Source organism: Artemia franciscana, chromosome 9 (assembly GCF_032884065.1).
Source record: "Artemia franciscana chromosome 9, ASM3288406v1, whole genome shotgun sequence".
NCBI lineage: Eukaryota > Metazoa > Arthropoda > Branchiopoda > Anostraca > Artemiidae > Artemia > Artemia franciscana.
This window is the reverse complement of record NC_088871.1, coordinates 50,587,760-50,600,766: the sequence shown is the minus strand read 5'-3', so window position 1 is coordinate 50,600,766 and position 13,007 is coordinate 50,587,760. Positions and strand designations below refer to the sequence as shown.

The 13,007-nt window shown below is 35.6% G+C and overlaps 1 protein-coding gene and 1 long non-coding RNA gene across 3 annotated transcripts in view; one reads left to right on the top strand and one right to left on the bottom strand.

Annotated features, from left to right (window-relative positions):
• LOC136031522 (uncharacterized) overlaps positions 1–2,110 on the top strand; it is a 77,312-nt gene extending 75,202 nt beyond the window's left edge. Inside the window, exon 4 of the long non-coding RNA XR_010618526.1 lies at positions 1,058–2,110. This is a non-coding gene — a long non-coding RNA (uncharacterized LOC136031522). The remainder of the gene's footprint in view (positions 1–1,057) is intronic.
• Positions 1–13,007, bottom strand: part of LOC136031521 (growth/differentiation factor 8-like) — an 81,961-nt gene that overhangs the window by 41,217 nt on the left and 27,737 nt on the right. For both annotated transcript variants that reach the window (XM_065711193.1, XM_065711192.1), the window contains exon 2: positions 9,841–9,983. In XM_065711193.1, coding sequence (XP_065567265.1) covers positions 9,841–9,983 — 143 coding nt within the window. The remainder of the gene's footprint in view (positions 1–9,840; positions 9,984–13,007) is intronic.

Here is a 13,007-nt window from a genome sequence, read left to right as displayed (position 1 = left end):
GCTTTGGATAGATTGTGTAGAGGAGGAGCGTGCGTAGCTGTGTTGACTTCGGCGGCTTGGTGCTGCGATGAGTTATTATTTGTGGCAGTATTTACCCTAGCTCAACACAATTTTTGAATAATCTACAAGTGTAACCTGATTATTTTGTGGCTGTTGTCAAAGGGCCACAAGACAAGCGAATAGAGACCCTCTAGATCACACTCAGTACAGACAGTAACCGAATGCAAGAAGGTAGAAGACCCTTTAGGGTGTTTTTTATTGTTCGTTTTAGTATGCCTTTCCTCAACTGGGTTACTCCTAGGAGCAAAGAAAACTATCAGTAATTTGATTCTTTTGAATTTTTTTATTTGACTCCAATTGTGTGGAGAACGTGATGTTTTAAATCCACTGAACTGAAAATTGGAAAATTAAGAGAAAAGCTGTTTGGTTTCGAAAACCATGAAGTTTAGGTAGTGTTAATATAAGATTTTTTTTTCAGCAAAACAATGTTGGTAGCCTTGAAAGTAGATTTTCTAAACCTTTTCTTGGCAGGTTCGAGCGAACCTACGTTTATAGGTCAACGCGATTATAACCGTTTTATACATTAAATATGTTTAAGCGACTTAAATGGTTTGATTATGCCTCCAAGCAAATGGGAGACATTAAATGACTCTTGATAAGGAACTATCTTCAAAACAGTTTTAATATTTTTGACCAACAAAGGGTTGGCAAAAGAAGCTTTTTTTTAATTTCTTGGGCTTTATAATAGGCCTGTTAAACATGTTTTGATGATTTTAATCATTTTAATGACTCATAAATAAGTTTGGATAGTCGATCTTTGAACGGCCTTGTAGATAAAGGTGTCTTGCAAATTACCTTGCACCCTGGCGTTTAGTGATGACAGTAGCAAGATAAAACACAAGAGGTTGACAAGGGTGAAAACCACCTGTAACCGTTAGCCAACTTTTTTTTAAGCTTTAATCACACTATTTCTTTCCAAGGAACAATTAGGTTTTTTCTGCTACAATTCTTATTGTCTTATTCTTTTGTTGTTTTTTGTTGTTTTTTTTTTTTTCAGATAGAGAGAAAAGTGTTTTATTCCTGAATTAGCAAAAAAAAAGTAGCAAATTGAAAAAAGAGAAGAATATTGGGCATAATTCATTTTGTTTCAATGTGTTCTAATGAATAATTATGTTTTTTGTCTCCTACCTTTGTTTGAATACATTTTTTTTCAAGAAACAGTATGTTTCATTCCTAAATTGACAGGAAAAAGGTAGCATATTCCTGACTTCTGAAAAAAAAACAACAAAAATTGAACATAATTAATTTTTCTCAATACATTCCAAATGTTTCAGTATGTTCTCAATAGGCTTTTAGCGTACTTTCCAATCTTTCAGATAATGTGTTTCCCCTTTTATGTATAAATGTTAATGTTAGGATTATATGTTAACGTTAGGATAATTTATTTTTTCTCAATATGTTCCAATATGTGTCATGTGTAAATGCGTAGATTATTATATCTTTAATAATATTAAAAATAGTGTGTACACCAATTTTTATATTTGGATTTTAACCACACGCTCTCTCTCTATGAAATAAATAATTTTTTTTATTTTGTTTTTTTTTGTTTGTACCGTTTATACTTTGTTTGTATGTTTATTTTTCCTTTGTTACAACAATAATATTGCTCATTCATGAATTAACAAGAAATTCAGCACACCCTCGACTTTGGGAGTAAGCCCCCCCCCATAAAAAAGAGCGAAAAAAATCGGCCCAATTTCTTTAATATGTTTTTATTTTACTTGATACACCTATTCCAATTATTTAGATTCTGTCTAGAAATACACAGTCCTTCAAAATACGTGCTTATTATTTTATGTGTATTGATTAATAACTAAATTATTGATTAATAATTTATTGATTATTGATAAATTATTGATAAATTATTGATTAATAATAGTGTATTGATTAAAATTTTAGTATCCATGTTTAACACATTAAATGACATGCAAACTAATTTCAGAACATTTGGGTTTTAACCAAACTGTTTTTTCTTATGATTAACCAAAAAAAAACAAAGCTTTTTCAACAGAAAGTAAGGAGCAACATTAAGACTTAAAAAGAACAGCAACAATTACGTATATGGGGAAATTGTCCCCTCCTCAATACTTCCCTGTTCACGCTAAAGATTTTTAGTACTTTGAAAAAAGCTTTGTATTTTTCTACTTAAACGACCCTTGTGATTCAGGAGTCGTCCTTAAAGAGTCAAACAGTTTGTGGTAACGAACTGTAGTAAGGAGCAACCCGGCTCAATAGCAACTGAAACTCGAAAAAACGGAATTTGATACCAATAGTTACACCAAAAGAATCGTGTTTTAATGCTGATTTTAAACCTATAAGTTTCATCAAGTTTAGACTTACCCATCAAAACTTACGAGCCTGAGAAAATTTGCCTTATTGTAGGAAATAGGGGGAAACACCCCCTAAAAGTCATAGAATCTTAACGAAAATCACACCATCTGATTCAGCATATACGAGAACCAAACTGTAGAAATTTCAAGCTCCTATCTACAAAAATGTGGAATTTTGTATTTTTTTGCCAGAAGACAGACCACCGATGCGTGTTTATTCGTTTGTTTTGTTTTTTTTCCCAGCGGTGATCATATCGACCCAGTGGTCCTAGAATGTTGCGAGAGGGCTCATTCTAACGTTAATTAAAAGTTCTAGTGCCCTTTTTAAGCGACCAAAAAACTGGAGGGCACCTAGGCCCCCTCTCACACACTTTTTTTCCCCAAAGTCACCGCATCAAAATTTTGAGATAGCTATTCTGTTCAAATTTGTCTTAAACCTAATAACTATGTCTTTGGGGACGACTTAATCCCCCACAGTCCCTGGGAGAGGGGCTGCAAGTTACAAACTTTGACCATTGTTTACATATAGTAACGGTTATTATGAAGTGTACAGACGTTTTCAGGGTGACTTTTTCGAGTTAGGGTTGGAGTGGGTCGGGGGAGAGGGTTACGTAGAAGGATTTTTCCTTGGAGGAATTTATAATGAGGGAAGAGAATTTCCATGAAGGGGGCGCAGGATTTTCAAGCATTATTTAAAAAAGAAGAATGAGAAAATAAATATTTTTTTTTGTCTGGAACTAATGAGTAGCATTAAAACTTAAAACGAACATAAAATATTACGTATACATGGGGGTTCGTCTTCTCCACAATACCTTGCTCTTTACGCTAATGTATTTTTAGTAATTTCAACTATTTATTCTACGGCTTTTATGATTCAGGGGTCATTCTTAAAGATTTAGGATAAAATTCAACCTTTAGTGTAAAGAGCGAGGTATTGACGAGGGGACAAACCCCCTCATATACGTAATAAAATACACAAATATAGAAGTTTGTTACGTACGTTAATTCGTAAGGTACGTATGTTTATTACTAACAAAAACGTTGGTACAAAAAATAAAAAATCTAGTTGCATTTTTAAGTAACCAAAAATTGAAGGGCAGCTAGGCCTTCTTCCCTCATGATAAATTGCTCAATGGAAAGATCCTCCCACATAACCCCCTTCCTAGACCCCCCTGTAACGTGAAAAAGTCCCCCTGAAAACCTCTGTACATGTCTCAATAACCCTTACTATATGTAAACAATGGTCAAAGTTTGTAACTTGCAGTACCTTCTCCAGGGACTTTGGGGGATAATGTCGTCCCGAAAGACATAATTCTATGACTATGATATAAAAGACTATGCTGAAAAATGGCTATCTCAAAATTTTGATCCAGTGACTTTGGGAAAAATGAGCGTGGGAGGGGGCCTCCCACGCTCATTTTTGAAACTTGTGTCTTTCGTCAAAAAGTGACCCAAAATTGGTCACTTTTCAAGTGACTAATTTTTTGGTGACTTAAAAAGGGCATTAGAACTTTTAATTTCTGTTAGAATGAGCCCTCTTTCGGCATTTTAGGACAACTTGGTCGGTACGATCACCCCCTGAAAAAAACAAAAAAACAAAAAACAAATAAACACGCATCCGTGATATGTCTTCTGGGAAAAAATACAAAATTCCACATTTATGTAGATAGGAACTTGAAACTTCCATTGTAGGGTTCTCTGATACGCTGAATCTGATGGTGTCATTTTTGGTAAGATTCTTTGACTTTTAGGGGGTTTTCCCCCTGTTTTCTAAAATCAGGCAAATTTTCTCAGGCTCGTATCTTTTGATGGGTAAAACTAAACTTGATGAAACTGATACTTCAATCAGCGTAGAAATGCGATTCTTTTGATTTAACTCTTGATATCAAAATTCAATTTTTTTGGAGTTTTGGTTACTATTGAGCCGGGTCGCTCTATACTACAATTCGTTACCACGAACTGCTTGAAATGTAGAATTTTGCATTTTTTGCCAGAAGAAAGATCGCGGATGCGTGTTTTTTTTCCCAGGGATGATCGTATCGATCTAGTGATACTAGGATATCGGGAGAGGGCTCATTTAAACGGAAAGCAAAATGTTTAGTGCCCTATTTAGGTAACCAAAAATTGGACGGCAACTAGGCCCCCTCCCACGCCCCTTTTTCTCAAAATCGCCCGACCAAACTTTTGAGATAGCCATTTTGTTTAGAATAGTTGAAAGACCGAAACTATGTTTTTGGAGAAATTATGAACCTGCCCCCCCCCCAACCTGGTTTTTAAGTTACAAAATTTGCCCATTGTTTACGCATAGTATTTGTTATACATAATATACATAAAAACATACCTAATAATTATTTAATTAAAAATTAATTTCAACGAACAATTTCTTAACAATTTGACTTTAAATATTTGGGGATCCCTTTGAATTTGGTCAAGATAAAATCATCGATTTAGGTGGGATGAGAAGTATTCACCAGTTGTTAGATTTGTCAATTTGACAATGTAACAAGTTTATCTTAGTAGAAGTCGTTAATTAGGCTTTTTATGGGAGGGGCAGGGTTGAGGCAATAAGCCTTGTTCTAGAGTGTATGGGTCCGCACTGCCATAAAAAAAAATTGAAAGACGAATCTTTGAATGACTACATGGTACTTAACAGGTAGTTTTGAGCCTTACTCAAAATTAATTGAGGAAATAATTAAGACTATTAGGTAGCCAACCTGTTAGGGATGCGACAGAGTTTTGTCTAATTGGACAGTCACAAATGGTATGTAATTTACGGTTTGTTCTCAAACTTGGGAGATGAGGGGTAGGGAAAACCTACCTTATTAGCTTTTTCAGGATGGGTGATTCTGAAACATCAATAGGTTTTCCTGTATTACAAAACACTAGATTTTGTGGTCAGCAGTAAGTAATGTTTTTATGTTTCTCTCTTTCTGTGTTAAAAAGTGAGCTTTGTATTTGTCTATTTTTGTGACGTGTTTTTGCCGCCAATCAGGTTATTTATAATTCAGGAGAGAAAATTCACCCAACCTTTTGCAGGACAACAAATTGAGATAGACAAGGGAATGATATTTTGGAGAGACAAATAACCCAGGATTTTAATTAAGTCATTTTGTGAGAAATATTAAAGGAAGTAACAAGAACAATGAGTCGAAATATTTTGTATAAGCTAACTCTCTGTTTCTCTGTATGTAAGTTCTAAGAACAGTTATCAGGCTTTGGTTACAAATTTACAAAGCTGAGAAAGGGAATTCGTCATCCATATTGATAAAGGCAAGGGAACTTGAACCCCAAGGGTTGAATACGTGTTGGAAAATCACTTGCCCTGAAAGAAGAGAACCCTTGAAAAGTCTAAAGATTCGGGAGGAGGGGCTGGGGGGCTGTGTGGAAAGAATGTTGCATTAACCAAAGAGCCTAGAAACCTGACAAGAGGGAAAATTTCAGTTTGTCTTAAAGACAAAAAATTGATCAACACCATCTTGCCCTGTCGAGAAAAACCATAAGGTACATAATAAAACCACAAAACAAATCATAAAGTAAACTAAAAAAGAAAATTTTTAAATATCATGGTTGCAGCGATAGCTGCAACCTAGTAAAGAGCGAGCAACAGCCCATAGTAACCAAATGTTAAAAAGTGTGCTTAGAAAAAAAAATGCCTGGTGAAAAAAATGCCATTTAACACTGATTTAGGAATGATGACTATTATTTCAATTCGTCTTAAACGTAAAAGTTTATTACGAAAAGAAAGTTATGGTGGTTTCAAAAGAAAGTCTGAAGCCTCTTGAAAATGGCGTCAGATGAAATCCCCTGTACCACTGGAATTAGCATAGTCGAAAACCTTGCACACGGAAATGAGAGTCCCCCCCTTGAACAACAAGGAAAACCCCTTTTTTGCATGGGTAGCACTGATCTGTCTCCCGATTTTTTTCCAGGGCCTTTTATAAATTATAGCATCATCAAGTGCCATATGGCCCTAAAATGGCACTTTTGTACCATTTCTCAAGGTGTGGGACTAGCGAGCTACCAAAACATCGCAGATAGATGTTTAATAGCTCATATAAAAACTATTTCTCATATCCACGTTTTTCTTATAGGTCCACCATATGCAAGTGGCCCAATGGCCATATGCATTTAATCAAATGACCCATAAAATGGCACTATTCGTGCCATGTCTTAAGTGAAAAAAAACGGGGCTAGTGAGCTACTAGAATTTTCTAGAAAGATGTATAGTGGCTCATTTGAAAGATATTGCTAATATCTACCTACTTTTTATAAGTTCTACCATCCTAAAGTGCCATTTAGCACTAGAAACGGCACTTTGGCTGCCTCTCTTCGTGGCGCGGCTGATGACAGCGATGAGAATTCAAATTATTAACCTCACTGTTCGCTGCGATCCACATTTCTGCAACTGGTTGCGTCAAGGAACGATGAAAAGGAATACGGTGAACTACCTTAGGGGTGTTTTGTATAACCAATTCATTGAGGTACTGGGTAACGAAATCAAGCGCGCAATTGTAACTGATATGAACAATAGCGGTGCGTATTCATTATCACAGATACCACTCTAGACTATGCGCACGAAGAGAGGCTTGTAATTTGTTTCAGGTAAGTTGACTGCGATGGCACCATCCAGGAGAGACTCTTAGCCATGGTACCAATTGAATCAAAAAGGTAAAGAAATTGCCGACAAGATCCTAAGAGTTTTAGAAAAGGAAGGCGGAAGCAAGGGGGCTCTTATGATTCAAAGCTACGATTACGCAAGTGACATGTCTGGTGTCCGACAGGGTGTCTAGGAACACATGTCAACCAAAATTGGAAGACAAGTACGCTACGCTCGATGCACGGCTCATAGAGAGACCTCATCGTGGAACACGCGTACAGCAACAGTCATATAGTCTGGTAAATGTTTGAAATCTTACAAGAAATCTACGAATTTTTACGGATGGAATTAAAAAACTTGTTGCTTACAAGCGAGCACTAAAGAGGGTTGAATCAGTAATGAAGCTAAAGAATCTGTCTATGTAAAGATTGAAGTCCCGATCTGAAAATTTAAAAGCATTGTGGACCAGCTTAGACACCATTTTGGAAGTCCTCGAAGAGCTAAAAGAACAAAATGAGGAAAAACAATAAAATAAAAAGCTAAGGTTCTGCACCGCCACATAGCCTGCTTTGACTTTATTCTGACACTTATGTTCATACACCAGGTCAAGTTCAGGACGAAGGCTCTCGCAGAAAAGTTTCAGGCTGAACACCTCAATCTGATGACTACTAACGAAAAACTCTGGGCGACACGCAGTATCTTATATTCTCTCCCCGAAGACCCTAATCAGATAGGGAGGCAAATTGAGGTGGCAAAAACAGTAGCAGAAAAATATGGTTCAATAGCCACGAGTTCCAACTTAAACACCGTCCTACATATCCACCTGTTCGCTGTTCAAAGACAATTGCTAATTCTGGAGCCAACCCGCTGGGTGACTGGAAATCATTCTATGCTAAGCAGCTCTCCGGTGCCCTTAGAGCCCTAGTGAACGGCTTGGATGATGCAATCTACGACAACTCATCTTTTCTGGGGCAAGCATACCAAAGTTTACTGGGCAAAATGGATGACAGCTTTTGACAGCCTTTTCGAACTAGTGAAGATGTTTTTCGGAAATGGATTACACTCCGCGGAACTAATGTTAGAGCTGAGGGCTTTCAAAAAGTTTTTATCAGGAATGAGTTTCAAAGCAACAAAGTCAGGAATCACGACGTCTTTGAAGGACTATTCCGTGAAATTAACGCTGTCAAATCGATTTTCCTTACTCTCTGGTCACTTTACCAATGGGTTGCGACAGCGCCCCAAGCTGTGGCCATAGCAGAAAGAAGTTTTAGGAAACCAAAACTGGTCGTGACACTTTTATGCACAACGATGGACGATGACCGTTTAGATCACCTTGTCATGAAGTACTGCGAGACTGACGTCACGGACGAGCTAAAAACTTGACGAATTACTGAAAATCTGGCTGTCTTCCAAGCGAAGACTTTGAATTTTTAACTAAGGATATATAAATGTATTTTCTTCCTATTTTGTTTAATCTGTGTATTCTAATTTAAATTTGCCAATTTTTTGCTTTGAGATCGTTTTGTACATAAACCATATTATCACTTTTCTTCTAATATGTTACTCCATTCTTCAGTAGGTCACCATGTCGTTGTTCATACGCTTCTTAAGGGGAAAAGAAATAAGCAGCTATTTTTCCTCATATTATATGATTCTTTAGGTAGAATTGCGATCCCAAGTTTCGTATTAGGAATGGACAATATGTGTCAATTAGTAGTGAATACAGTCAGTATAAGTGATCAGCCAGTCGTTAGTAAGGCTAGTTTTAGTTAGGCTAGGTTAGCTAGTTTAGGCTAGGTAAGGATGAGGTTGGGCCGGTTGGTAGTCTAGGTTAGGTTTAGTAAGGCTAGGTTTAGTTTGGCTAGATTTAGTTAGGTTAGATTAGATTTGGTTAACTAGTAGTAGTTGTTAGGTTAGACTATTATACAATTATACTTTGCAACAAAAAACTATCACAAGCTGTAAAAAAATAACCAAGCTCACATTCCAAGTCAAATACTGTAAAAAATCAAAATAAAATCAGTCTATTAAAAAATAATAATAATAAGAAAAATACTGCAACAACCTGTTCTACAATAACTTTGGATGTCTTGAAAAGCTGAAAAAAATTATCCCCGTTTTCATTTCTTTGTTTGATTTTTGGTAGTAAAGCCCCTGCTCCCTTCTATATTTCTTGTCCCCCCTAGATTTTGAAAAACAGCCTTTATCGTATTTACGTTGAAAAATACCCTTATTTGGTGTTTGGATTTACTGGAAGAAAAAATTCTCCCCTCCCCCCCCATATTTTGAATAACACAATTTGCCAACTCTTTACATTTTCATAAATTGGCACCAGTGCAGTGACGTTGAGAATAGTGACGATAAGAACAGACAAATGCTTACTAGCCCATTTAATACTTACTTCAACTTTCCTCAATTGCAGTGTTTTCAATATTTTTTCAAGCAGCCCATAAGACCTTTGTGATTCTCAGTAAAAAAGGAAAAAAAAACCAGCAGATCGCTCTCAGGGCTCCGTAGAATTTACAGTAGTGCTCTTTTTCAGTTTTTTTTTTTTTTTTTTTTTTTTTTTTTGAGCAAACTGGGAATAAAATATTATGTTAAAATGGTTTTGAAAGCAGAGAGCCAAATTTACTTCTGGAAAGAAAACATAGATTTGGTCGATCAAATTTTGTCAAAGTTGACCCAAATGCCCAAAAAATACAAAAAAGTCACAGTTTTCATGGACTCAATCTTCTGTGGACTTTTGTTAGCTCCAGTCTCTTCTTTTTTTTGAAGGTGCATTGGGATTTTGCAAAATCCCCGAAAAATTTGTAGAAGTGAGACAGCTACCCAAAGATTGAACTTAAAGCTAACCTGATAAATTTCTATCCAAACAGGGCCACTGGGCATAGTTGAAGAGGGCCGCAGATGTAACCATAGATAAGCATTTCGGACATCCGACTGGGAAGCTTTTTCAGAAAACTTAAACTTTAGTATTCCTCTGAGTGACTTGGACGCTGAAAAAAAAACAAAAGATCAGTCTAATTGTAATCGTGATTAGTTCTTTTTTATTAATCAGAACGTTTATTAGAACAGCATACATTAAATACACTGAAAGATAAAGGGGAAAACAAAATAGTGATTCAATTTAGATACGCAGAAATATATTTCTTTACTATGCTGCATAGGCTGCTAAGTTCGTTTCAAGTTCTAAATGCATTGTTTACGTCGATCCGAAAAAAAATTATTATTATTTTTTTAAATAAATTCCGTAGAGTATGTTAAACAAGCAACGGAGAAAATTCAAAAAGTATACTTTTTGCTTAGTTTTATTTTAATGTAGCCGACATCTTGTGAAAAATATATTGAAACTTTGACTGCGTTGACTGTGTTTGACTGTGTGTCCAGGTATGTCGAAAACATTCTTAAATGTATTTTCGGATGAACTTGGGATGTATTAAATGTATTTTGGGATGAAATTTCATTAGAGATTCTGACAAATCCCTCCGTGTATAGTTTGCCTTGGAAAGTTCATCCCGGGGACTTTCCTTCCCATGAAAAATTCACCCGTGGAAGTTGTTCCCTGCAGAAATTCCCCCTCCCAAAAAATTTCTGTATACATCCCAATAACAAATACTACGTCTAAACAATGGGTACATTTTATAATTTATTTCCCTTGTCTCAGGGGCTGCAGGTTCATAGTTATTGGATTTTTCAACTATGTTAAACAAAATAGCTATCTGAAAATTTTGATCAGATTACATTGTGGAAAAACAGGGCATGGGAAGGGGGTCAGTTGCCCTCCAACCTAATGTGTCATTTATAAGGGACACTAGAACTTTTAATGCACGTCGTTAACGAGCCCCCTCCCTACCTTCTAGAAATAACGTTATAATATGATCATCCCTGAAAAGAAAAAAAAAAGACAACAAAATAACGCTATGGATGTGTGTACGGATACCGATACGTATACATGTATCTATGTATGTATGTATATATTTCCAAAAAAAAGCATTCGAGCCATAGGAAAAAAAATGAAAAAAAAACAAAACAAAAAAAAATAGAACATAAATATAACAAAACCAATAAGAAAAACACAAATAAATAAAAAAGAAAAAACCTACTTATATATAAATCTTCACGAAATTATTTATAAAGAAATTCACCTTTCATGATGTATCAGCCTTTTTCAACATACTTAGCCAGGTTCCTTAATGTTGTGATCCTACCTGTCACCTTAGATGTTTTTGCAGACGGGAGCTTGAAACCTCTGCAGTAGAGTTCACTGATACGCTGAGTCTGATGGCATGATTTTCATTAAGATTCCTTGGCATTTCTTGGGCTGTTTCCCTCCGTTTTTGAAAATCAGATAAATTTCCTGAGGCTAGTATCTTTTAATGGCTAGCATTAAACTTAAAGGAGTTTATATGTTTGGAATCAGCAAAAAAGCCAATTCGTTTAGTGTATCTATTGTTATCAAACTTCAGTTTTTTAGAGTTTCGGTTACTATTGGGCCAAGTCACTCCTTACTTACAGTTCTTAACAACGAACTGTTTGATTATTCATTTTAATTCCTGTTCGTTTTGGAATTCATTTATTCATTGATATCAACTCCTGTTCATTTTAAGTATAAACTATTATATGGCTTCATTTGTAGTCATCTTAGGTTTTAATATGGCTCATTACATTTATTTTCTGTTTTGAAAAATTCTATTTTAATTATCATGAAAAAAAAATACTGTTTTGCACAATCTACAATTTATTTTGCTTGTCGGGTCTCAACTGCTCCAAGTATCGCAATTTTTTCGAAATAATTGTTTAAGGAAGACTTTTGACCTTCAAAAAAGCCAAATAATAAAAAAATAGCAATGTTCACATCGGAAGTTACAAAATTTGCTGAAGTTTTATTTGCAAATTTTTTGTTGACAAACCGTTCACCTTTGCAACATTTATGATGATGCATCATTAAAATCATATTTCACATATGACAGTAATCCAGCATCTGATGTAGTTATTTATAAGCTTTCGTCGGTTTTTACAGAAAGTGAGTCGGAAGAAGGGGTTCTATAACTTCTCAGTTCTTACTCAAACACCTGTCGCAAGAGGGCTCATTCTCACAGAAATGAAAAGTTCTAGTGCCCTTTTTAAGTGACCAAAAAAATTGGAGGGCACCTAGGCTCCCTCCCACGCTCATTTTTTCCCAAACGGATCAAAATTTTGAGATAGCCATTTTGTTCTGCATAGTCGAAAACCATAAAAACTATGTCTTTGGGAATGACTTACTCCCCCACAGTCCCTGGGAGAGGGGCTGGAAGTCACAAACTTTGACCAGTGTTTATATACAGTAATGGTTATTGGGAAGTGTACAGACGTTTTCAGGGGGATTTTTTTGGTTCTTGGGGGGGGTGAGATTGAGGGGAGGGGGCTATGTGGGAGGATCTTTCCTTGGAGGAATATGTCATGGGGGAAGAGAAATTTAATGAAAAGGGCGCAGGATTTTCTAGCATTACTATAAAAAAACAATGAAAAAATAAACATGAAAAAGTTTTTTCAATTGAAAGTAAGGAGTAACATTGAAACTTAAAACGAACAGAGACTATTATGCATATGAGGGGTTCTAAAAATACTTTAGCGTAAAAAGCGAGGTATTTAGGAGGAGATAAATACCTCGCTCTTTATGCTAAAGTATTTTTAGTAATTTCAACTATTTATTCTACGGCCTTTCTGATTCAGGGGTCATTCTTAAATAATTGGGACAAAACTTACGATTTAGTGTAAAGAGCGAGGTATGAACGAGGGTATAAACCCCCTCATATACATAATAAAAATATAAAAATCTAGTAGTTTGTTACGTAAGTTAATTCTGAAGTTACGTATATCTTTTACTAATAAAAACGTTGGTTAAAAATTAAAAGTTCTAGTTGCCTTTTTAAATAACCGAAAAATTGGAGGGCAACTAGGCCTCTTTTCCCACCCCTTATTTCTGAAAATCGTCCGATCGAAATTAAGAGAAAGCCATTTAGCCAAAAAGGAATTAGTAT